The 26,730-nt window shown below is 44.5% G+C and overlaps 1 protein-coding gene across 2 annotated transcripts in view; it reads left to right on the top strand.

Annotated features, from left to right (window-relative positions):
• The window catches only part of LOC105009041 (SPARC (osteonectin), cwcv and kazal like domains proteoglycan 2), a 46,443-nt gene that overhangs the window by 15,307 nt on the left and 4,406 nt on the right, over positions 1-26,730 (top strand). Inside the window, exons 2-10 of one of the 2 annotated variants that reach the window (XM_010868444.5) lie at positions 5,836-5,844; positions 7,270-7,315; positions 17,932-18,052; positions 20,637-20,745; positions 22,142-22,256; positions 23,433-23,555; positions 24,600-24,691; positions 25,015-25,141; positions 26,169-26,231. In XM_010868444.5, the coding sequence (XP_010866746.1) occupies positions 5,836-5,844; positions 7,270-7,315; positions 17,932-18,052; positions 20,637-20,745; positions 22,142-22,256; positions 23,433-23,555; positions 24,600-24,691; positions 25,015-25,141; positions 26,169-26,231 (805 nt within the window). The remainder of the gene's footprint in view (positions 1-5,835; positions 5,845-7,269; positions 7,316-17,931; positions 18,053-20,636; positions 20,746-22,141; positions 22,257-23,432; positions 23,556-24,599; positions 24,692-25,014; positions 25,142-26,168; positions 26,232-26,730) is intronic. The other variant, XM_010868451.5, reaches the window with a different exon arrangement.

A 26,730-nucleotide genomic window follows, 5' to 3' on the forward strand; every position in this document is an offset into this window, starting at 1 on the left:
CGGGAGGGGGAGTCGGTGGTGGACAGTTTGCATAGAGATTAGATATGCCCCCTCATTTATAAAAAAAATGCCCCCTCCGCCATCTCATCCTGCCACCGGGGCCTGGGTACGGCCCTGTGGTGTTGAAGTTGCCTAAACACAAGCTATTCTTCCTGTGGTTCACAAAAATCACCCAAAACATGACAGCATCAAAACACTTGTATGCTATATGAGCCAGGTCCTGACAGCACACAGAGAGAAGTTCACATTTCAAATCCAACTTTGATTTGTTTGATGCAGTTGAAAGTGCTTGAGTTAATAACATTCTGAAAGATTAAAACTAAAATTCAATAATAAAAGTGTGAAAGAATAGTAGAATGACAGTTGATCCGAGAGACTGCTGTATAATAATATATAGGCTTAATAAAGGCGTCATTCAATCACAATGCAGTTCAGTCAGAGACGTAACCCTACCTGACAGAAAAAAAATGAATCTTCAGTACCAAGCAATTTGGTGTGTGCTGCATTTCAGAGACAAAAGTCAGTGTAGAATACATGTGTGACGTCAGACACTATATCTATGTTCAGGTGGAATTGTGGTTAAAAGGTCTATGGTTTAGACTGTTTATCTATGTGTATGTGGTTCTGTAACAACAAAGCACAACAGTACAGACTGATTATGAACAAATAATAATGAAAACACACTACCTTAGGAAGGTGAGCAGCATAGCCACTCCCTGGGTAGATACTCCCCATTACCAAGCTTGCGCTTGGAATGTGGCTTTGAGAAGAATCTTCTCTGGTGTTTTGGCGTTCTGAAGCAGAGAGGTCAGCTTCTCTGTTCTGGTACAATTCCGATCCCATTTTCACCCAGGAAAGACGCACCTGTTCGTCAGTATTATTTTGGCTCCAGAGACCCGGGTCAGTGCTTTTGAGGTCGTCATCCGACTCGTCCCGTCCTGATCCTGCCCACTTGTCTCCTCCACTGTGATCCACTTCGGTTGGATCTACCCGTCCTGCCAGGTCCTCTACTCCTGATGAGACAGGTAACGGGCCTCCGGTCTGTCCATCCCAGGTTGGCTCTACGCTCTTTCAGTCCGTCCTCTTCAGCTTCTCCCGGTAACGTTAGCGGTCCTCCTGTCTGTTCGTCGTCCTCTCCACAAATCTTCGCTTCACCGCTCGTTAACGAGCTAGCCTCTTCATTTTTAGCAGGTTTAAATAATCCTATCAGCCTTCACACTGTTTTCTTTTTTCCCATAATATTTTTTGTCTATGAGCACTGCTAGCCACATTTTGACCTAGCTAGCCACAACTTCTCACTAGCATTAAACGGTACCATGACAACGGCCTAATGCTAACGTATGGTAACGTAGCGTCATTGGTCACGTCAAAATTGGATCAATCAGCAGCCAGAATCATGAATATCAAGTGATGGACAGAAAATATGACGAATTACAAAACAATGTGATTTTGTATTGGCTCATGATAGGCCCATCGTCTTCGTAGGCCCCTGGGCTTAAGCCCCGGTAAGCCCGTGCATTAAGGCGGCCCTGACGGTGATGCAGCTTTCTGTTGAGAGATTTTAATTTCCTCTGTGTGGATGTTTCTGCTGGGCTGACTGAGGGAGAGAGAGAAACTGGCAGAAACTGGCAGGTTATGCACCGGCATGTGACAAAAACAAACCAAGTCTGGAGGTTTTGTTTTTATTTCAAAAATGGTTTATTGAAAACAACAACATATGGACAGTACAGGAATATAAAAAAAGTAGGCTGGATGTGTTTGGTTAAAACGTTTGAAATATAACACAAAAATCAAATGACAGAAAAAAAACCAAACATATACAAACAAAGAAAAACAAAAAGACAAACAGGAAAGAAACCGCTTTATCAACAGGCTTTGTTTTCACATTCTGGACAGGTGTTTTCTCTCCCTTTCTCCCTCTCCCTTTTTCTGGCGCTCTTTCTCTTCTTCCTTCTATTTCTTGGTAACCACAGAGCTAGTTAATTAGGTTAAGCATCTTGCAGTCCTCTGGATGACCACAGTAATGTTATTTAAACAGCAGAATTATGAAACGACCCACTAGACCTTCATAACCAAGCGTTGTGAAATGACACACTGGACGTTTAGTATGTGAGGTGCTACATAACACAGCTTTTTTGCAGCCCTCGTCCGGCTCGTGGCCAAACCCTGTCAGGCTAAAATGCCAAGGCGAGTGGTCCACAAGGACCAATACAGAGCATCTGGACAGTCAAGCTCGATTAGTACCTTAGAGCTCCGGTTTTATATCGCTACATTATGGTCCTGTTGAGAAACAGGAGGTGCTGTTGGTGATATTAATCACATCATTTAAAGGCCATCAGCGGTGTGAATATCATACACCTGTTTACTGCTCGCTGGTCCCACGCGACCTTTCTTCTTGGTGTGCTCTGTCCTTCAGCCTCTCTACACCCCTACCCCTCTGTCCTTCAGCCTCTCTACACCCCTACCCCTCTGTCCTTCAGCCTCTCTACACCCCTACCCCTCTGTCCTTCAGCCTCTCTACCCCTCTGTCCTTCAGCCTCTCAACACCTCAAAACCTCTACCCCTCTGTCCTTCAGCCTCTCTATCCAACTATTCCTCGCTTTCTATCCCATCTCCCTGCCAGTTTCTCTCTCTCCCTCAGTCTTTTTCTCTCCCTGCCCTTTTCTCTTCCTGACACTTTTTCTCAGTATCTCTCTCTCTAAGAGTTCTTTCTCCCTGCCTCTCCCACAGCCTCGGTCCCTCTCTCTCTCCCCTCTTTCTTCCCCCTCTCTCTCTCCCTCTCTCTCTTCCCCTCTCCCTCCCCCCTCTCTCTTCCTCTCTCTCTCTCTCTCCCTCTATCTCTTTGGACCAGCTGTGAGTTAAATAGAACCAGGCAGGGTTTTGTAATTCAGTTGGGATGGAAATCATTAGCTTTCAACCTTGTGGAATGGTAGGATAGGACTGAATGTGGCACACACAGACCACTGTCCTTCATGGCACACAGACACACAGACACACACACACACAAACACACTGCTGTTAGAAGATATACAGTTCTGACTTAAAGGGCAATAACAACATATATCTAAGATTTGTCTTATTTCTTAAATGGCTCTCTCTACACAACTCTCTCACTCAGGGAAAGCAGGGCTGAGCTAGCGCAAGTGCAGCATCATCTGGTTATATTGCTCTATCCCCACTAAAGTGATTTGATAGAAGTTTGTAAATTAACGCTAATTTACGTGAAAAACATTTGGTCAAAGGGAAAAAACCATTTTATATGATAAATGTCTTTCGCAGATTTATTTTTTCTAACATCTCCATGGAAGGCTCAGGGGCTTACTGTACAAGCCAACAATACATCTATGGATTAGATGTTCGAAAAGGTACAATTTTAAACCTTGGACTGACACAAGAAATGCATATGGCATGCACCACAAAAAGTACTTCAAGCGATTTATGCACTTAGACAAATTGTAGATATTATTTGTTATTCTCCTTTAATTCTAGAATAAGTTTGAGGTTGTATGAAACGTGCCAAATTACAAAACACATTTTTCAGTAGGTGGTGATATATATGAACATTCATGCTATATTACTTTCTGCTTCTCTGTGACAATTCCTTGAATTCTTTGTCATTTCATTCTTGATACAGTTATGTTTCTAGCTCATAACTCTGCGGTTGTTAAAGGTTGGTAGTTGGCACGTTTCTCCCTCCCCAGAGAAAAACGGTCAGACACGATAACAATCAATCACATTTATTTAATGAAGCCCTTTTTACAACAGTACTTGTATTAAAGTGCTCCCACAGATACTCAGCCAGTTGCCCCAAAGAACAAGTGGTGCAGTTGCTGAAGCACAGAGGCAAGGAAAACTCTCTAGGAAAGCAGTAGCCTAGACAGACACCGAACTGGGCCCAGAGAGGCGTGCCAGGCCTGTAATAGCTGGGCCATGTGGATATTATAAGAGTGCCTGTACATTACAACCAGGTTGTTAATCAAGATGATAAAAAAGTTGAGGGGATCAGCAGGTCATAACGGACAGCCTGTCCCAAATGGCTCCCTATTTAGTCCCATATGGGCCCCCCAGATGGCGTAGTGTTACAGTGTGTCTTTCGTAGCACCACGCTGACCACCTCTGTTTAGGTTTCAGCCCTGACTGTGGGATTTCGAGCCACATGGGTGATGCTAATTGGCCCCCATTGCCCAGCCGACTAAGGTGCCCTCAGAATGGCCTGGCACACCAACGAAGGGCACTCTAACGCTCCAAAGCCATTGGTTGTTGTTTGCGACGACACAGGACGATTGCAACAAGATGCAATTGGATATGAAAGAGGGAAAAATATCCCCCTCTGTGGGGAAGATGACCAACCGACGGTGTCTTTCTCTCTCCACAGCCGATCCAGGGAAGTGGAGAGAGGTCGTGTAGACAGGCAGGGTAACATAATGAACACATGTTTTCATCTCTCACGTGGTATCACAGGATATACTGTGGATTTATGTGCCCAAGGCTGACAACGCACACAAATACCGTTGAGCTGAGAGAAGCACCCGAGTTTGAAATGAAATGGTCAAGTCCTTCTCCTCCCGCTCTGCGATCTATAATCAGACTTTACGGCCCTCTCCCTGGCCACACTGCGTCAGCAGCCTTAAATGTAGTGAGTTCTTTTTCCCTGTGGTTCACTACTTCTGGTCCATAGTTCTCTGTGCGCTACGTAGAGAAAAGTGTGCCGTTTGGGACGCGGCCCTCCTTGTTGGGGCTGTACAATTCCCCATGTGATATATTGTCCGCAGGGTCACGGAGCCGCTAACTAGACAGGCGTGTATTTCTGAGCGTGACATTTATTTACTAGCTTGAGTTAAGGGAGGAAGGGTCCGGGGGGGGGGGGGGGGGGGGGGGCTGGAGGATGAATTTCCTGGGAACATTGCGGGACGGTTCAGTGACGTATAAAACAAATATGGCCGGGTTCATTGTGTGTCTGTGTGCTGTCGTATGAATGACCTTGGACTGATTCCAGGCGAGTGAAACAAAATTAATGAAACAACCTGTTGTGTTTAGGCTGTATATTAGCCTCAGCCCTCACAGTCCCAACGCCGCTATGTTGCACTCAGCGGCCCGGTTCCCTGTGTGCTGCCGTGCACCCTCTTTGAGTCATGGCCGATTTGGGACACTCACTCCGTTCTAGGTGTGTTTCAGTTACTGCTGAATGGACACAGACGTCCAAATCACCTTGTCGGTCGGCGGCTCGAGTTCTCACGTGAGTTCAATTCACATTGGCAGGTCCGGGCATTTTTGGTGTTTTTCACGGGGATTGTCTCGGGCTGATGGCGCCGCGTTCCCAGGCAGGTGGAAGGACAATGTGCAGGAGCCAGGCGTAAACCTGGCGCCAGGACGGGTGTCGCGTTAGTCAGCTGTCGGCAGCTGATCACCCCTTCCTCGATAAAACCCCCTAATCCTCATACTGTGTGTGTGTGTGTGTGTCTGTGTGCCTGTGCGCTCTTGTGCACGTGTGCGTTTAACGTGAGCATTTGTATCTCTGCGTGCGTGCGTCTGTTTGTGTGGGTGTGGGTCTTTGTTAGCGGGGCGCTATATAATCCACAGTGAATGTCTCCTGAAAGAGGGACGCGTCCCCGTAGGCTTGCAGGGGAGATGGGGAGACGTAGGACAATCAGTGAGCATTAAATGTTGACAGTTTAAGTGCTGCCGCTGTATGAACACCAATAAACCCCCCCCCCCACCCCCCGTTTGTGCTCTCAATGGACACAGGAAGTACTCTCCAACTAACACTTGCCCTGTCTTTTCTCTTCCTCCCTCTCTCCCAACCTCCCCCCTCCTCCTCGCCTTGAATGGACACAGGAAGTTGAGGTCAGTAAACCCCTTTCTGAATCTGTTTTGTCTGTTCGGCCTTTTCAGGTCGACGTCGGTCTTTAAAGCATGAGATGTGTCTGAGTCTCTCAGAGTCTTTCTCTTTTGTTACAGGGCCCATTTTTAGACAACACAGGGCATGTATCGGCCAGATGGGAACAAGCTAGCCACTTTTATGTTACGTTTAGGCATTCCAAGTCAATGAACATGTCTAACTTCAAAATGTTTCTTGATTTTCATTACGGCCATTTTTTTTAATAAATGAAGTGAATGATATGCTTCTTCACTTATTATTCTTCATGATTTTACATGAGTTTACCTGCTTAACTGCATCATAACACTAAAAATTATACTATTACACTTTTACGCCACAGAAATTAGGAATACGGAGTTGGCAATATCTTTCACGTAGTAATCCCTAGGTCCTGGTCAAATGTAGTGCACTGTAGCTCACTTGTCCTGATACAAAATGAGTGTGCTATAAAGGGACTAGGGTGCCATTTGGGGAATTAAAGTCATATCCGTTAAATGCGTCTCGCCTCAAAACGTCCTTTCAATATAAAAAATGTATTTGGTTTAAATTCTACAGCTTGACTGTTATACAACATGCGTCCCCTGGGCAGTATAAGGCCAAGCCAGCCTTAACAGACATGATCCTGTAGGTCCTCTCCTGGGTCTTCGTGGGCTACGTTTCACACTACCAACTTCTCTATGCTTTATATTGACTGTCCTGATCCAGAAACGTATACACACACACACACACACACACAGAGAAATGGGTCAGAAATGGATACCACAGGACTCTTCTATCATAACTCTAACCTCGTCTCCACCAGAGACCAGTCTAAAAACAGGAGACAGGAGTCTGTGTCCCAATTGCGCTCTTAATCTTATTTGGTGCACTCCTTTTGACAAGGACATGTGCGCTAGATTGTGAACGGGGTGCCATTTATGACAATATTGCCTCTAATGGTGGAGGAGCGAAGATCACCAGTAACAGTGAGTGAGAGAGGGGCGTCTGTGATCTATTTTCCTTCTATTTTGTCCTTGGATGTTTTCTTCTTTCATATTTGCACTACGTTTTGCACATTTTTCAGACAACGGGGAAAGATAGACAGCCACAGGCTAGCGGAAACTACTTTAGAATTGCTGGACACAGGGATTGAACCCTGGTCTCCGTTGGGGTGGGGGGTATGTGTTACCACTGGATACAGGCTGGCATGTGCCAGACCGCTGCACACGCTATTCTTAACTATGGTCTGTGTGTGTTTGTGTGTGTAAGCCTGCAGTGAACAGACTGTTTTAATTTGCCCATGAGCAAGGCTCTTAAGCCTATTCGCTCATGTTGCTCTTGATCAGAGTGCCTGCTGAATGACAAAAATTCAGGATGTAAATGACACTGCTGCCCTTCTCATTTCTCTGTAGGACGACTACATCAGAACGGTGCCAGAAACTGCAGGCTCGGATGAAAGTAAGTTGAAGGAACTGATTTCTACCTCTCCATGTCCTCTGTCTCCACGGTGTTAAAGCTTTTTTTCGATAATTGCTACGTACAGATATTATGAGAACTTGTTGGAGGCTGTTAAATTAACTGGAGGCAATGTTTTTTTAGCCATCCGTGATTAATATACAATGGACTGAAACCAGGAGGTTCTTTTCAAGTGAGATCAAACACACATCCTTCATGGGGTGCTGGGATGAAAAAAACTGTCTCGGAAAGAATGTAGAGTTTAACCTCTATCAAGACCTGGTCAGAATGATTCACCCCATAACTAGACCCTATCAGGAGGATTCACCCCATAACTAGACCCTATCAGGATGATTCACGCCATAACTAAACCCTATCAGGATGATTCACCCCATAACTAGACCCTATCAGGATGATTCACCCCATAACTAGACCCTATCAGGATGATTCACCCCATAACTAGACCCTATCAGGATGATTCACCCCATAACTAGACCCTATCAGGATGCTTTATCCTGTACCTTGAATGATTTAAATGCTTTGTAAGTAATTGTGCGAAGTGGAGCTCCATCACTTTCATCCCAAGACACACACACACATGCACACACACGCACACACACACACACACAAATATGTCTGTCCCAATTCGCACCCTACTCATGTAGATATGTCATGTCACTGAGATAACCTGTGGTTCCTGATTAAAAGTAGTACACTACATAGGGCATATTTAACCATCAGGTAATATATAAGGAGAGTGGCGTGCCGGTTGTCTAAATGTTCTTCTTCAGTTGAGGCCCGACTCAGTGTCTTCTCGGCGGACCACCAGCACTTATCACAACTCTGGGTTCTCTGGCTCTGTGGCTGCTTGAGGCACACAGAAGTCAGACCACTTAGATACAGAACATTGACTGTTCAATGGAAAGTGAACGGTAGCTATTATTGAATTTAGAGCCGTTAGCAGTTGGAAATTATCTGTGCAATGGAAAGTAAAGAACAGAAGCCCAGTTGTGTTTCTGCAAAAGAAAGGTTGGCCTTTAAGATGAACTCCCTGTGCAGTAAAACAAATGAGGAGGTGACTTGATGTATATTGTAGCTATCGAGTCTGGCTAAATCAAAACAGACAACAGAAGAAAGGGAGCAGCTATCTCCCCAGCAGTCTGGGCGATTTCACTACATTTCCTGACCGATCGCAATCATCGCACGTGATATGTTATGAAACTGCCGAACCAATTTCACAGTTAGGATTAACTATTACGTTTAGGGTGTTAGGGTCTCATTCCAAGAGGTAATGGTTTAAGGGTTGGTAAAAGCTTAAAATAAATGCACTGCATAGATTAATACAACCTTTACCTATTCTATATGACAGCTCTGACCACTCCCACTAGTCGACGGACCATTCATAACCTATCATACTAATTTGCATGTCCCAAATGAATGTGTAACAATGCCTGTGAGACCAGGCTGACAGAAAACCGGTTTCAATATTTCCTGTTATCCTCCCAGGTTCCCTCCACAGGCTAAGAGCTAATCTTAGTGGGTACATGTTTCCATAGAAACTCAGCACCGGCGCATGCAGACAGGCTTCTTTCTCGACTCTGATTTGCAGCTCGTTCGCCCCTTTTAAACTGCAGTAAAAGTCAATACATGCGGTCAGCTGTGGTGTTTTGGATGCAGTACAGATGTAGGACGACCGCAGTGTTCCAATACCGCAGTAAAAGAAACCCGCAGTATATGCAGCACACTGCAGTTATACTGCACTCTAACTGCACCAAACCACGTGTTAGAGAGGGGGAAGTGAAAGAGGGAGAAAAAGAGAGAGGGTGCAGAATGCTGAGCGTTTGCAGCTTAAAACCCCAAAATTAGTCCTCCATGTTGATAATACTTGTGAATCCGGCTTAGACGAGAAAGAAAATTAAATTCAAACAGGACAGCTTTAACCTGCATTAACGTCTCCTGCAGCTGTCCACTGCGCCCTCTCATCTCTCCCAGCAATGTGTTCACGGCCCGTGGGCCTGGTCCCAAATGACGCCCTAATCCCTTCATAGTGTTCCACGTCAGAGCAGGACCCACAGTGCTGTTGTCAGAAGTAGTTCACAACTGTCCGTCGGGAATGGGGCACCATTTGGGATTCAGCCCGGTTCGTTCAGTACCTCTCTACCAGCAGAGAGGAAATGCTATTATGATTATAAATCTGGTGATCGTTTCGTCAACAAAGCAGGTAGGAAAGCTACACTGATCCCGCTTGTACAACTGGGCTACATCGGACAGACTCTGAATCTCCTCATAATTCTTTCCCCGTTACAGTAGCCAATCAGACGACTTCCTGAGAAACTGCACTGCTGTAGTCCATTTGGACTGGTCTAATGTGGCAACCTATTTCCTACAGTGCACTACAAGTTGGGTTTGGGGCGACATTTTGGGTCCTTTCTGCGGGTACATGGATCCACAGGACGTGGACAAGAGGAGTGGAGCACCACTCTGTCTTCACCATCAGCCTGTTTTGGTTTTTACATTCATTTCCTATGGTGCTGCACACGGCAGAGGAAACATCACTGGACGTGCTTCAGAGAGGACGGGACAGAGCCTAATTATCTGTAATTGGACTAGAGGGAAATTACTGTTGTGTGGAAGAGCAGGTTTTTCTGTACTTCAGAGTTCCTGTAAGCCTCCGTCAGGAAAACGTGTCATCTGGTGAGATGAAGTAAATTAGTTTCAACTGGGGCTACAATTAGTGTCACATTAGAGGGGTATTTCATAATATAAAACATACTTTGAGGTCCCATGGAAAATCAGTAATCACCCTTCAAAACCGTTAAAGCCTTCTGTTAAAGACTTAGAGCTGAACCCCATTCTTGGCAGCTGTGGACTTTAATGAACACATAACGACTTCTTATCTAGCTGAATCGGGGCGCCTCCCAAATTGCACCTGTTTTAGTGCCCTAGTTTTGACCAAGGCCTATGGGGGTAGCAGCCCAGGACACAGCTTTAATGAACCCTACATCTTTAATAATGCTGTAGGTCTATGGCTGCGCTTAAACAGGCAGAACAAATCGGATCTTTCCGATCATTATTCATTTGACCAATCACATTAGATCTTTTCACATCAGCTCTTTCTCAGAGCTGATATGATTGGTCAAGACAACACGGCCGGTAGAAGGAAAGACGGACAGTGAAAGGCTAAGACATTATTTTTCCCTTTTTCCCTTTAGGTGGTGTTTTTCTCAGGGAAGACACAACATTATTTGTTGAACGCTAGAGTGTAGCATTTCAAGGTTGAAAATGGTAGCTCCTCTCTCACAATGTGATAATAGTATATTTGTCCCTTCCAAGACAACGTAATGACCCCCAAACGCCCTTTGGTGGGTGTGGCAGCAGGCAGGAAGTAAAACTGACGGCTAAATCCCAGAGCTTTATTAAAGGGCTAGGTTATTTCTCTGATGCTGTATGTTTTTTTTTGGAACATCTAAGAGTAGCAGAAATGATCCCCCAAAGTTATACAGCTGGCTTGTTGCCTTTGTGATGAAGAGGGGATAGATCAATTTAGCTACGCAGAATTGCTCCCACAGCAGGGTGGATGGCTAAGGGGATGAATCAATTATATTCAAACGAAGAGCTTGCGCCCACGTAGCAACATCAATTGATGTAAATCTCCTTTTTTTTGTTGCTATTTCCCCTGTTATAAGGAAATATGACAGGTATTTTTTACATGCCGTGTGACAGTGGATTTTGGTGAGGCAGACCAGAACCCAATGGGCCTCAGTCCAAAACTGTACACTTTAAAGGGAATAATGTGCCGTTTGACATGCGTATGCCCTCACTCGTCTGACTGGGTACAAGAGACCTCCCACACTCGTCTCTCAGTGGAAACACAACATCCTCAGAGCCTGTGCTAATTGGGGATGGTGTAAAATCTGAATGGCATTTGCCTGAAAGCACATTGTTAAATGGTCCATACTCTACAGTCTTTCACACACACAGCTCCTCAATGCAGTATTTAAAAAAAAAAGCACATCCATATTATACAACAGCGCTGCATTCCTGTTGGCCAATCAATTTAGGAAATGGACATTTGAAGACAACAACTACAAATAAGTTTCAGCCATTAACAATTCTTTCTGTACTACCAGAAAATGGGAAGCTGTCTCTATTTAAGAAGATTGGGAATTACAAATGTTTTTTCATTCGAATCATTTGGGTGACTTCAGTTCGAATTAACCTAAATTCTCCTTCTATACCGAGCACAGGTAGATACATGACTTCCATGATATGTATGCAAGGTGATCCTAATATCACTCAAAATATATTTGGGGCTTTCTGCATCTAAGGTTCAATACAGTACTCAGTATTTATACGTTATATGTGTGTGAGTCCTGATCTTTACTCAGATTTATGGAGCTCAGGAATGAGTTCTGTCCATTCACTCTTCACAGCAGTGAGAAAATATGACACATTCTACCAGAAAGTATTGCTTTTTTTAAGCCTGTGTCCAGCAATTGCAGTGTTCTTATGCCCAAACATGATCGAAGTCAATGAGAGCCTTTGTTTGGGTGGTTTTATCAAAGATTATATATAAGCTAATATTTTAAAATATGTATTTGGTTTTGGCCGTGGAAGGTTACCCAGAAAGAGTTAGATCATTCAGAAAATGTACAACCCTATTTCAAAAAAAGTTGGGACACTGTGTGAAATGTAAAGAAAAACAGAATGCAATGATGTGCAAATCACTTGAACCATATATTCAATAGAAAATAGTACAAAGACAACAAATGTTGAAACTGAGAAATGTCATTGTTTCTTGAAAAATATTTAACCACTTTGGATTTGATGCTAGCAACACATTTAAAAAAAGCTGGGACAGGGGCAACAAAAGACTAGAAATGTTGTGTAATGCTAAAAAAAAAACTGGTGGAATATCTCACAACTAATTAGGTCAATTGGCAACAGGTCAGTGACATGATTGGGTATTAAAAAGTGCATCCCAGAGAGGATGTGTCTTTCAAAAGATGGGCAGTAGTTCACCACTCTGTGAAAGACTGCACAGAAAAATAGTGCATCAATTTAAGAATAACTTCTCACAACGTAAAATTGCAAAGAGTTTGGGGATCTCATCATCTATGGTACATAACATCATTAAAAGATTCAGAGAATCCGGAGAAATCTCTATATAGAAGGGACAAGTCTGAAAACCAATATTGGATGGCCATGATCTTCGGGCCCTCAGACGGCACTATGTTAAAACCAGACATGATTCTGTAGTGGACATCACTGCATGGGGCTCAGAAACACTTTAGAAAACCATTGTCTGTGAACACAGTATGTCGCTGCAACCACAAATGCAAGTTAAATCAGCAAGACAATGCCCCTTAATGAAGGCCACCCCATCAGCTCATTTCGCCCAAATGGCCGACCAGTCTGCCGACCCTGGCCGACCCTGCTGCACTACATTCCTGGTCCTCTCCGTGCTTCCCTAGTCACCTACACACCAGATCTGTAGATGGAGATCTCTGGCTGTCTGATACACTGTCAGTGAGTCCCAAATGTCCCCCCTGTAGTCTGCATAGTGCAGTTGGGTGCCATTTACTATCGGACAAATCCTGCGCGTGTGTAGACGGCGTTGTCTGTCGACTACAAAAGCAGCTGCTATAAACTGACTGGGGATTTGACAGCCTCAGTTTGCCTCAGCAACAGATGAGTGTGTCTGGCATTGTCAGTCCTCCCTTCCAGACGTCTTTCCACCAATGTGTTTTCCTCCCATTTGTGTCTGAGGGGAATCGATGACTCAGCCACTGGTCGGTTACATCCCGTCGTGTGAGGATACCGGCCGTAGACCCGGGATGAAATTACAGAGAGGCCCCTGACTGCAGTGTGCAGTTCGGGTCCGGGCTTCCCGTCTCCTTGGTCACCCAAGTGGAGTTTCGCATTGAGGGTATCAACATCAACGAAAGCAGATCTATTATCTTGTAATATTTCTTACGATCTTCAAAAATGAAAAACATTTGAATTCAGCGTGTGCCTTGCACAAATAAGTTTATGTTTGTATACAGTGTGTGATTGTCAAACCTCAGATGGACAAAAACAAGAAACCAGACAAGTCTAGTCCAGCCAGACCGCAGTAGAAAGAATTGCCATCTCAAGATTCGAACTCGGGTCGCCCACGTGAAAGGCAATGCCGTTTACCACTACACCATGGAGCCGTAAATACAGGTGTTTGCGCCCACATTGAGCCCCACCCCGAACTGCTCACTGCAGCCAGGCGTACTTACCAGGAATTACCAGAGTAATAGTACCACCTAACCCGTGGCACCGTATGTGTTGCGGTTTGAGGGCCGCGGTTGCGTATGATTTTGGTACTGCACAAAAACGTATATAATGCGCGACAAGATCACAAACACGAATACCAGTACTTTCTTAAATACACGTTTCTTCTCAAAAATGTGAGTCAGAAATTAGTAAAGAAATCTTGTCGGACGTTTAGCAGCTATTTGGTTTGGAGACGCCGCCCTCCGGTGATTAAAAGACACTCCACGGTGGTGGAGGAAGCTGGTTAGCACGCACCAAGCAGCGGGTCTGTGTGTACAGTCAGGCAGGTAGCCAGTTAAGACTGGACAGTAATGGCAGAACCCCAGACTGACATTGTTACGGTTGGCGGAAGACTAGCGATGTAATAAGTTACTCCCAAATTTCTTTGTCGGTATACGACGAGCACTTGCGCTTAGAAGTTCCGGGAAACTGAAAATCGACTTTTGTTCGCTGGTCGTGGGGCTCGGTAGAAAGGAAATCCTGTGTTGCGCCGGTGAAATTTGCTGAAATGTTATTGATGTCCGCGGGACGGGACAGAGTCTGAGGGAGTCCAGGCGTGGCTTCTATTGCTCATACAGTCACTGTCAGCTGATACTTTGAGGTGCTTGACAAGTGGTGAGCAGTTTAGTCAGTCCTCTGACTGGTTGAATTACATTGCTGGATGTTACAGCTGGCTGAGGGGTCAGTACTCTCCAGTGATCCGTCACTGTTATTGGTGTTTTTGGGTTTTTGCGATTGATGTTCACAGTGCTGGTGCTCACAGTGCTGGTGCTCACAGTGCTGGTGCTCACAGTGCTGGTGCTCACAGTGCTGGTGCTCACAGTGCTGGTGCTCACAGTGCTGGTGCTCACAGTGCTGGTGCTCACAGTGCTGACTATGAAGCAGGGAATGGAAACGAGGCAGAGGGCTGGTTGTGTCTTTAGATTCCCTGGTTGAACATCTATTTCTATATTTTTAGAAATAGATGTTTTAGAGTGCACTTGAAATATGGTTGATGAAAATTACTTTTAAATACAATTCAGAAGATTATTTTAATACTGTGTATACAAAATATACTCAGAATCGTTGCCGTTGGCCTTTGTAATTAAATATACTAAAATATGCACTGCATGCAAAATTGTTATGCTAATTGTATTTCTCTGGATACATTTGATTGTTGAACAAAACACAATGTTCTCAGTCAATCCCAAATGTTATTGAACCTTTAAACCTGAGTGTTTAACAAAGGAAAAGTGAGTTTTTATTTCTCTGGGGAATATATAAGTGTGCACATATATTAGCCAACTTTTTGTGTGCAGAATTATTAGGCAGCTAAATTACAAAATAATTTAACACAGAATGACAATTGAATAACATTTCTGGCCTTCAAAAAATATTCCTAACCCTTCTAAAATATAACCCTAACCCTTCTTTTCAATAACTGCCATGAGCCTTCCATCCATGCAGTCTGTCAGTTTCTTGATCTGTTCACGATCAACTTTCACTGAAGCAGCAGCCACAGCCTCGCAAATGCTGTTCAAAGAGGTGTATTGTCTTCCCTGACTGTAAATCTCACGTTTGAGAAGGGTCCACAGGTTCTCAATAGTATTTAAGTCAGGTGAGGAAGGGTGCCAGGTCATTATTCTGGCATCTTTGAGGCCCTTGCTGGCGAGCCATGCAGTGGAGTACTTAGATTCATGTGATGGAGCCTTGTCCTGCATGAAGATCATGGCCTCCTTGAATGCTGAGCAATTCTTCCTGTACAACTGCTTGAAGAAAGTGGCAGAACTGGGCAGTAGGTTTGAAGCCTTTATTTCTCCTTATGTTTTTTTTGAGCCAGTTGACTATTTACAACAAGATGTTAATTGTCTAGTGTTCCTGCCTCAATAGTTTAATTATTTCAAGAGTGTTGCATCCGTCTGAAAGGCATTTCACAATTTTTCACTTTTCAGTGTCAGTTAAATCTCTTTTTTGGCCCATTTTACCTAAGGTAATGAAGCTGCCAAATAATTATGCACGTCTTGATATATAGTGTTATTCCCTTTCGTGACACCCTCCCACACTACACAAACACATATCACCTGAAAATGATTCAGTCCAATAAGCATTCAAGTTTATATAGTTTGGAGTTTGAAAATTGGAAGATCAGTATACTCCCTTGCCTAATAATGGTGCACGCATGTTTACAGCAGACATATTGTTTATACCAGCTACCGAAATACAAATGTATTTGAACCCAGTTCTGACTCACAGCAGATATTAGACTCAATGACTGCCTTCCAAATGGTACCCTGTTCCTTTAATAGTGTAATACCTTTAACCCCGCCCTCTCTCACCGTCTCACCCACTGTCCACACTAGACCCCGCCCTCCCTCACCGTCTCACCCACTGTCCACACCTGGCCCCGCCCTCTCTCACCGTCTCAGCCACTGTCCACACCTGGCCCCGCCCTCTCTCACCGTCTCACCCACTGTCCACACTAGACCGCGCCCTCCCTCACTGTCTCACCCACTGTCCACACCTGGCCCCGCCCTCCCTCACCGTCTCACCCACTGTCCACACCTGGCCCCGCCCTCCCTCACCATCTCACCCACAGTCCACACCTGGCCCCGCCCTCTCTCACTGTCTCACCCTCCGTCCACACCGGACCCCGCCCTCCCTCACCATCACCCACTGTCCACACCTGGCCCCGCCCTCTCTCACCGTCTCACCCTCCGTCCACACCTGGCCCCGCCCTCTCTCACCGCCTCACCCACTGTCCACACCTGGCCCCGCCCTCCCTCCCTCCCTCCATCACTCGACTTACCCACCGTCCACACCTGGGGGTGTGGTGCGCACAATTGGCGCCCCCCCCCTGCAGGTGGTCCCCTAGGCGACGACTAGGTTCCCTATGCCTAGAAACTCCCCTGATCCCATCATCCAGCCAGCAGTAGAAAGAGGGAAGGAGGGCAGAGCAGAAGGAGTGAGAAATAAAAAGAAAGAAAGAGGTAGAGAGGTGCCCAATCAATCCTGACAGAGAAGCTGGTAATCAGAGAGTCACTTTAAACTGCATGCGGGAAGCACTGAGGAAACTCTGTGAAAGAGGGTAGAGGAGAGTGGCAGATAACACGCTCTGTGAAAGAGAGTAGAGGAGAGTGGCAGATAACACACTCTGTGAAAGAGGGGAGAGGAGAGTGGCAGATAACACGCTCTGTGAAAGAGAGTAGAGGAGAGTGGCAGATAACACACTCTGTGAAAGAGGGTAGAGGAGAGTGGCAGATAACACGCTCTGTGAAAGAGGGTACAGGAGAGTGGCAGATAACACGCTCTGAGAAAGAGGGTACAGGAGAGTGGCAGATAACACGCTCTGTGAAAGAGGGTACAGGAGAGTGGCAGATAACACGCTCTGAGAAAGTGGGTACAGGAGAGTGGCAGATAACACGCTCTGTGAAAGAGGGTAGAGGAGAGTAGCAGATAACACGCTCTGTGAAAGAGGGTACAGGAGAGTGGCAGATAACACATTCAGGATGAAGCGTGCTAAGTAGCTGGTTAATGAGCTCCTCCAAATTATTGAGGGTGGTCAAATGGGAAAAATACATTGCGTGTCGGAGGGATGCCTGCATACAATGTGCAGATCAGTGTATACATTTTGTATGGACAAGTGCATTTGGTGTGGATGAACGCATTTGACGTGGATGAGTGTCTTTGGTATGGATGAGTGTATTTGGTGTGGATAGGTGTATTTGGTGTGGATAGGTGTATTTGGTGTGGATAGGTGTATTTGGTGTGGATAGGTGTATTTGGTGTGGATAGGTGTATTTGGTGTGGATAGGTGTATTTGGTGTGGATAGGTGTATTTGGTGTGGATAGGTGTATTTGGTGTGGATAGGTGTATTTGGTGTGGATAGGTGTATTTGGTGTGGATAGGTGTATTTCGTGTGGATAGGTGTATTTGGTGTGGATAGGTGTATTTTGTGGAGATGAGTGGATTTGGTGTGGATTAAATCAGACCATCGGAAAAACAGAAGTTGTTTGTCAACAGACAAAAGAGAACAGCTGCAAGCTGTTGTTTTTCTCTTGTTGCGCCGACAAAAGATATTCGGGTTTGATTCACTGCAGTAAATGGATTTTTGATTGATGTTTTAGTGTGTGTCAGAACCTCATTGTACCAGTTTCACGCCTACAATTTTCATGCAGTGGCCCTGAAGCTGCTGCGGGTGTTGTTTGTGCTAACTTTGGGGTTTGGGTTAAAAGCAAAACCTAATTTCAGTGATCTGAAAATGTGCTTCTTCTCCTTCTCCTGGTCCTTCTCCGCCTCCCATCTCTCCTCCTCCATCCCCCTATTCCTCCTCCTCTAGCTGTGGACACTACCAAGGATCCGTGCCAGGAGGTGAAATGCAGCCGCCACAAGACCTGTGTTTCTCAGGGTTACCAGAGAGCAATGTGTGTCAATGTCAACCGGAAGAAACTGGAACATAGGTGGGTAATCAGTCAGTCAATCAACCAGTCAGCCTATGAGATGGGTTTCCTGCCAGATGAGTGACAGGGCAGGGGGCTGGGTGGAGCTTGGTGCATGTGGCCCACGTAACCACAGGAGTAAGCCAAAGGACTGAGGCTGTAGAGAACGCTGATGTAACAAAATATTTATACTTATTGCTTTTCTTTTGTTGGTGAATTTTTGCTTATTCACCTTGTGGTCAGAATACAAAACTAAAGGTTGCACAGACAGATATTTTGCTGGATAATGACACCTAGTTGGTGGCACTCTAGAGCCCTGTCAGACAAGCTAAAACACATGCGCCCATTTTCAGTTTTCTTTGTGGATATTCCTTGGTGCTTGTTGGTGGCAGGGACTGTCGGTCAGCACATACTCTAAATAGCTTGTAGCAGCAATATTGACTTCATCCCTGTCGTCGTGCCAACACTGTATGCCTCAGAGTGATGTCATTTCACCTAGAACGCCCCGGCCGTGCCATGACTGACTAAAAAGATACAGGCTCTGGTTTGAAGTATTGCAATTTGTAGTAATACAGTGGCATTTGGAATTCATCTATTGAAAATAAGTCAAATAATTCATTAATATTAGTTAATTATATTGCCCCTCTGCCAAGTAGCCTAGAGACATTGTGTTTTATGCATTACTAATACATGACCATTTTGGGGTATTGGTATTTATGGAACTTTTGTGTCTGAAATCAAAGTAGGGTATTACAGTATATCAGATAAATTGCAGATGATAAGCGCTTGGACTAGTACCTGCACCATTTTCTGTGTGAGATGAGGTTTTACTCTACAAAGGTTGTAGAGCAGGAACCTGTTGAAGCGTGTCAATACCTTGATGTTTCTGGTATGATGCAGGGTCCACCCACATTCTTCGCACATTTGTAGTGGAATCCACCGGAGATATCTAGGAGTGGACAGGCCTTCTCCCAGAGGAAGAGCAGCTCTGTCTTGTTGAGGTTGAGCTTGAGGCAATTTTCCGACATCCAAGCAGAGATGTCAGCCAAGCACACAGTGATGCACATCGCTACCTGGTTGTCAGAAAGGTGGAAGGAGACATATAGTGTGGTCTGCATAGCAAAGAGTAGTAAGGTTGGTATTGGTGTTGACAGAATCTGTAACAGGAGTAAGGCAACTTTGGTCCTGGAGGACCACAACATCCACTTCTAATTGGTGACTAATTCAGACCTGTGACACTTCCTTTAACATCCATTAACAGGGTCCTTAATAGGGCGTTTAATTTTTTGCAGCTAAGGCCTGGGCGCTCGGCGTTCGGGGCTATAGCCCCGGATCTTTTATGAATAGCCCCGGATCTCAAATTGACCAAAAATGATTATAATAAAAAAACAGCCCCTGATCTATTCATCTATAATTCCGATCGGGCATTATGACAATGTAGACGTGTAGGCTGCTAGCGTGTACATCGAAACACTGTACTCTCTGTCCTGGACGGTGCGGGTGGTGGGCTAAGCCCCCGTATGTATTGTGATCCTAGCGACGCCTCTGCTAACATGTAAAAATAAAACAGCTGCAAGATTTTTTTACTTCAAAATGAGTCTGTAACTCTGGATAAGGTGGAGCATTTCATGCTGATTTGGTGGTTCCTGGAAAGGAAAAGGTTGAAAACAAGTAGTCGAAGTTACAGAAGGTTGTGCGACTTGGTTGGTACGACATTATGCTCGCGAGGCTAATATTTTAGCTTGATTCCCCAGTCCACCCACATGTAAAATATGCAGCCATGAATGTGATCACTTTAGATGAGTTGGAATGAGAGATGTTGAGAGAGGAACACCTACAGTTGTTCTTTCCCACTTGAGTACCAAATTTTTTGGTTCACCTTGTCTTGTTAGTGCGCCCTGTCCTAATTGGTGTGGGTATTTATTTGGGACTCGTCGTGGGTGTCTTTTAGAAACCCCTTCCCATGTTGTTTGACGACATTCAGTAGACATCCTCATTGGGTGTCTTGCAGGAAAAAAAGGTGTAATCCCTTGTTGTTTGCAGTGATATTCTCTTTTAGTTTCCTATTATTTAGAATTTTTTTTAGGGGGAGGGTTGGGGGTGTTACTGTAATATGTTAAAACGATGTTATTACATTCCTAATAATCTTTCTGATTCATGTGAAAAATAATAATACAAATTGCAGTGGAACAAACAAATTAAATTGAGTGAAGAAATATTTGCTTCAAATTCTACTTGAAAGGCGTTTATCTTTTTCAATGAAGAGCTTCATCTTTGTAGTTTCCCTTGAAATGAGACTCTGTGGCCCTGCTGTTGCTAATGCGATATACAGCAGAAGCAAAGGAAGCTCTGGCAGTTTGGTTTAGGAAACGGATGTGCTGCTCAAAGTCAGTATGAACCCCCAACGTTCAGTAGGAAAGATGAAAAAGCCAAGTCTTGTTTGGTCTTCAAGCCAAAAAACAGCCTTGTAGCAGATGGCTGATGTTGACATTGTAATTCAGATGTTCTCCTCCCTTCGTGCATCAGACATATGAAAAAGCAAACAGGCAGCGCCTGTGTCTGTTCCATTATCTGTATTTTACCAAACACTGTCCTTCCTCTGCAGAACCAGACCGCCAGCAGCGCTGCTGCCTCAGGAGACTGTCTGTACGCCCTGCCCCTTGGCCGCTGCCTCCCCCGTGTGTGGGACCGATGGACACAACTATGCCTCTAAGGTACTTACCACACACACCATTATCTGTCTGCATTACCTCTAAGGTACTTACCACACACACCATTATCTGTCTGCATTACCTCTAAGGTACGTATAACACACACCGTTATCTGTCTGCATTACATCTAAGGTACGTATAACACACACCATTATCTGTCTGCATTACCTCTAAGGTACTTACCACACACACCATTATCTGTCTGCATTACTTCTAAGGTACGTATAACACACACCATTATCTGTCTGCATTACCTCTAAGGTACGTATAACACACACCATTATCTGGCTGCATTACCTCTAAGGTACTTACCACACACATCATTATCTGTCTGTATTATCTCTGAGGTACTTACCACACACATCATTATCTGTCTGTATTATCTCTGAGGTACTTACCACACACATCATTATCTGTCTGTATTATCTCTAAGGGGCTAACAATACACATTATACACTCCTCTTCTCCCTTCTCTTCATCCAGTTAGATACATAGATAGATAGATACATATCTCTTTCTCACACTCTCTCTCTCCTTCCCCTACAAACTTTACCATGGGGGATTTTTACATTGTTTTTGATCATTACAATATATCCTCTGAGGCTACTAAATTGCAAGTGTAAACCATTATCATTTGAACTATCTAGAGAATGGATGCCTCTGAGTTCAATGTCCATGATCTAGAGAGCTGCCTACTGCAACACTGGAAGTGCAACGTCCCACTGCCGGAATGCAGTGCAGGCGTTTGATTATTGGCTCTCAGCTTTGAAAAGTCTATTTCTATAGCACTGCCCATATCTGGTCCCCTTTATTGATTTATGTATAGTAGTTTTTAATTCTGACCTTGCACAAGAAGGCAGTGGAAAATGACTGCAAATGACTGCTGACTGCAGCTTCTTCTTCCCCACACTCTCCCCTCTCTGTCCTCTCTCTCTCTCTCTCTCTCTCTATCTCTCTCTCTCTCTACCCATCTTCCCCCTCACTCCAAGCACAGAGACGTATTTGAATGAGCAATCTCTTTTTCGGCAGTCACCCTCATAAATATTTTATCAGCATCTCTCCCTTCTACTGCAGGTGGAATCACAACAGTGCTAATTTTGTAAATGCACAGTAAGCCTTGAGTGTGTGTATGGTTGTGTGTGGGTGTGCGCGTGAGCCTGTGTATATGTGCGTGAGTTTGTGTGTGTTTAGTAACATGTCCTTTTCAAATTAGGGTTAATTTTGTGCCCTTGTCTCCAATCTATATGATGGTGTAGCCATTCCCTGTTACTGTACTGCGCTTTCATCTCTCTCCCTCCCCTCTCCTCCTCCTTCGTCCTTGCCTCTCTCTCCCCTATTCTCCCATACTCTCTCCGCATGTCTCTCACTCACCCCTGTACGCCTCCTCTCTCTCCTCCAGTGTAAGTTGGAGCAGCAAGGTTGTCTGATAGGAAAGGAGTTGAGTGTTAAATGCCAGGGCATGTGCCCCTGTGCCACGGCTGCCTCCCCCATCGCAGACACAGAGGCTAAACATGGCAAGTACACACACACACACACACACACAATCAGTCACTCACATGCTGACTCTCACTCTCTTAACTTTCTTTCTCCTTTTTTTTCTGCTTTCACACAGACAATTGATTGTTGATTACAAGCCTGATTAAAAAAATTCTGGGAAATAGTCTTTCCATCATGATGTCATTCATTATGCAGAGGGTATATACTGTGTATTACGGTAGCCAGCAGCCGCAAACATCATTGACTGACCATCATGATGTCATTTATTATGTTGAGTATGCCTTAAGTATATTACGGTAACCAGCAGGTCTCATGATGTTATTAATTATGTTGAGTGTGCCTTCAGTAAATTACAGTAACCAGCAGGTCTCATGATGTCATTAATTATGTTGAGTGTGCCTTCAGTATGTTACTGTATCCAGCAGGTCTCATGGTGTCATTTCTTTGAGGACAGTATCATTAAACATGTAGAGCAAACATAAAAAAATATATATATGGCAACCATCAGCATCTTGAACATGCTGAAATATTTTATCTTATTTGCATTGTGAACATTTCAGTAACATACACTCACCTAAAGGATTATTAGGAACACCTGTTCAATTTCTCATTAATGCAATTATCTAATCAACCAATCACATGACAGTTGCTTCAATGCATTTAGGGGTGTGGTCCTGGTCAAGACAATCTCCTGAACTCCAAACTGAATGTCAGAATGGGAAAGAAAGGTGATTTAAGCAATTTTGAGCGTGGCATGGTTGTTGGTGCCAGACGGGCCGGTCTGAGTATTTCACAATCTGCTCAGTTACTGGGATTTTCACGCACAACCATTTCTAGGGTTTACAAAGAATGGTGAGAAAAGGGAAAAACATCCAGTATGCGGCAGTCCTGTGGGCGAAAATGCCTTGTTGATGCTAGAGGTCAGAGGAGAATGGGCCGACTGATTCAAGCTGATAGTTGTAATTCAGCTAACATCCCCCAGGTGGGAGCAAATTAGGGACGTCCCCTTCAATGACAAAATATTGCCAAGGGGTCCATGTTGGAGAGTTAGCTGACGACATAGTGAGACCTGGCCTACTGTACGTCTAAGAAAAGGCCTTGACTCTGTGCCGCGGGGAAGGCGAGTCCCAGGCCAGTGTGTGGGTGTGTGTGTCACTGTTATGAGCTGTGGGTTTCCCCTCTCTTCCCCTCAGCAAAGAGCTGCACTGGGCAAGACCTGGCGGACCTCGGAGACCGCCTCAGAGACTGGTTCCAACTGCTCCATGGAAACGCCAAACAGAACAACTCGGGCAAGCCTGGGCCTGGTACCGCCTCAGGTGGCGCACTGATCCACACAGCCAGCCCTCTCATCCCTCCTCACTCTTTCCTTTTCCTCAAATCTCCCCGTTTCCCTTTCTCTCTGCTCTATCTCTCATTTCTCTCTCTGTTTCCTTTCTCTCCCCTTTAACTCTTGTCTCCCCCTGTTTCGCTCTATCTCCCATCTCCCTCTCTGTTTATCTCTCTTCCTCTAAGATATACGTCTGAAATGTATACAAACCTTACATACACAAATGTTTCAAAGCCATCTGCTGTGTGGTCACAGTCTGCAAGTGTTTAAAAGTGGGAGGGTTTTACATGGCATTATTTAGCCTGACAGACATAGGAGTTCATTAGTACTGAGTGGTTGTTCCTCCCGGCTTTGTTAAATTGTCTGCACTAACTGTAAATTGCTCTGGATTAGAGCGTCTCCCGAATGACTCAAATCTAAAATGATGAATGTTTGGTAAGATTTTAGAATCATGTGGGTTTCGCCTTAGTATGGTCTTCTCCAGGTTCCTCTCTCTGTGTTGATGAGGGTTTTGTTTTGGACGATTTGACGGTTGCTTTAATTTTGGTGGGTCTCTAATTCTACCCTTCTTTCCGTCATGATCTCACCTGCTGTAAACTCATTGGGAAGCGACAATGCCGTGACCACAAATTGGCTGTCGCAACATTGGGAGGGGAGATGAAAAGAAGTCCTTTAAAAGTAGCCATGGCGAAATGACCTTGTCACAAACAGCGCCGCAGATATTGAGATGAACAAAAGTTCCCTGTCACAGACAGTAACTGTTCATGTGATTTATACCATTACTCCCTGGTGGCCACAGAACCAAAACACAGGCCAAGTTGTGCGTGTCTGTTCAATACTCTAACCCACCATGCTGTTCACTCTGCATTCACCTCACTGAGTCTACCTAAAACAGATTTTTGTGTTGGTACCTATACTTTAAAATGTTGCTTATTTCATTTTAATTACTCAAGGATTCCATATTATTTGCACATTACGCCCTTGATAAGCGAATCTTCTGCTAAAAGGTTCTTTTAATTGTTTCTGCCCTCAGTCCTGGACAAGAGCCTGGTGGCCAGCTGTAAGGATTCTATTGGCTGGATGTTCTCCAAGCTGGATACTAACAATGATTTATACCTGGACCAGGTAACCTCATCTTAATCATGACAACCGCTTTTGTTTTACCGGAGGAACCCTTTAAACACTACACTGTAAAACCTTTGGCTGCCCCTGTGGGGGTCCTATTAAATAACAATGATTCAAGGCAGAACCGATTAGGGTTCCATGTAAAGAGAAGGCTTATATCTATACACAAAAGTGTTCTACCTGGAACACAAAAATGGTTATTAAAATGGGTTACCCCACAGGGACAGCCCCAAAACATATTTTGGAAATCTTATTAAATGTGTCCTTACAAGTGTTGTCCTCTGGAATAAAATGTCTGTGACGTCCAAATAAATGTAAACCAGGCCGAGCTGGCAGCCATTAACCTGGACAAATACGAGGTCTGCATCCGGCCTTTCTTCAACTCTTGCGACAGCTACAAGGACGGGAAGGTCTCCACGGCCGAGTGGTGCCTCTGCTTCTGGAGGGAAAGTAAGTGTGCGACCAATCAGGTTCTTTGGAAGCCACGGTGGAATGATGTCACCGGTTGTTGTAAGCATTGAGGTCATTTATAAATACACCACGAACAATGCCATGTTTTCCAGAGAGCGTGTTGCTGACTGGCTGGCCCAGGCTTCGAAATGTCGGCCTCCTGTGCGCTACAGACTGTCTTAGCCCACTGAGATTAAGCCATATTGGGTCCTCCGTCCTCTAAGCTCATAATGTTGATTGTAAATATGAGCTGAAACCATCGACGGGGCATTTAATTAACCACATCATTGATGGCATGGAGAGATTACATTGATCTGTTTATCTATTATTCAGTAAGTTGGTTTACAGTTTAACGGATCCCCCCTTTGAATTTCTATGACGCAGATCTTTTCCTCGACGTGGAAATGTAGTATATAAATGAATGTTTATGTGTTAAGCTAAGGTTTCTATACTATATTACTCACCTCAGTTATTATTAAAATCATTATCAGTATTATTGCATACGTTGAACGGTCAATCAAATGTGATAGCTTATAGTCTCACGTTAATGCGTTCAGCCCAGTTCACTCTTAACTTAGTTCCTACACCATTTCTTCAGTAATTGGAAGTAGCTGATGCATAACACTTTTATAACCCCATTATAACACATTTAAAACACACATATCTACAAGGTTGGTCTGATAGTAAACTGCAGACTTGAGTCTCACTTGTAACAACCTCTGATTGTGTCTCAGAATGTGTGCAAAAATCTTGAGAAATCGTAGAGAAATCTGTTCTCTGTCTCAAAGGCTCACCCTCCATGGTAATGAATGATGCTTCTTTTATTTACTCACCCGTAGAAGGCAGTTAATAAGAGATTAAAGGAATAACATCTGATTTATATAATAAATCAATACATGAGAAAAGCCCACAATGAAAAACACAGAAAAGGATTGACTGAAATTACAGTTTAAGCACAACGGCTGAAGTAGAACAGATCCAATAGAACAGTTAAAAAACAGTTTGAATCTGCTTTCTCTGGTCTTAGAGCCTCCTTGCCTGGCTGAACTTGAGAGGATCCAGGTTCAAGAGGGGGCCAAGAAGAAGCCTGGTAAGTGTCCACCTTACAACAGGGAAAACATGTCCATCCAAAAATGATGTCCTACTCCAGATTTAGTGCTTTCGACCAGAGCACACGTTCCAGTTCAGTAGTTTGACAGAAGTGGATGACTCCTACAGACAGTAAGCCATGTGGCTGTACGGGGCAATCCGAACTAAGTGATTCGGTTCATCGTACGATTGTTGGCGCCAGGCTCGGCGGTTCAAGTTTCTCATGAGCTTGCAACATTGTCTGGAGCCTTCAAATTCAACTCTGGACCTTGAGGCCAGTTCACATTTTTTCTTTCTTTCTTCAGTGCAACTCCAATTCAACAGACGTCTTTAGACCTGAGAAAACAGGTGTTTGCAATTAATGATGAGGTAGAAAAGAAAGCCAGCAAGCTCCAGTCAGAGCTGACTCCCCCGGGTCTAGAGTTGAAATAAAAACACAAAAAAACAACTGTCACCTCTGGGTGAAAACAGCATGCCGGTGATAAGCTTTGAAGGATGAT

The sequence above is a fragment of the Esox lucius genome, chromosome 6 (genome assembly GCF_011004845.1).
Source record: "Esox lucius isolate fEsoLuc1 chromosome 6, fEsoLuc1.pri, whole genome shotgun sequence".
In the NCBI taxonomy this organism is placed as follows: Eukaryota; Metazoa; Chordata; class Actinopteri; order Esociformes; family Esocidae; genus Esox; species Esox lucius.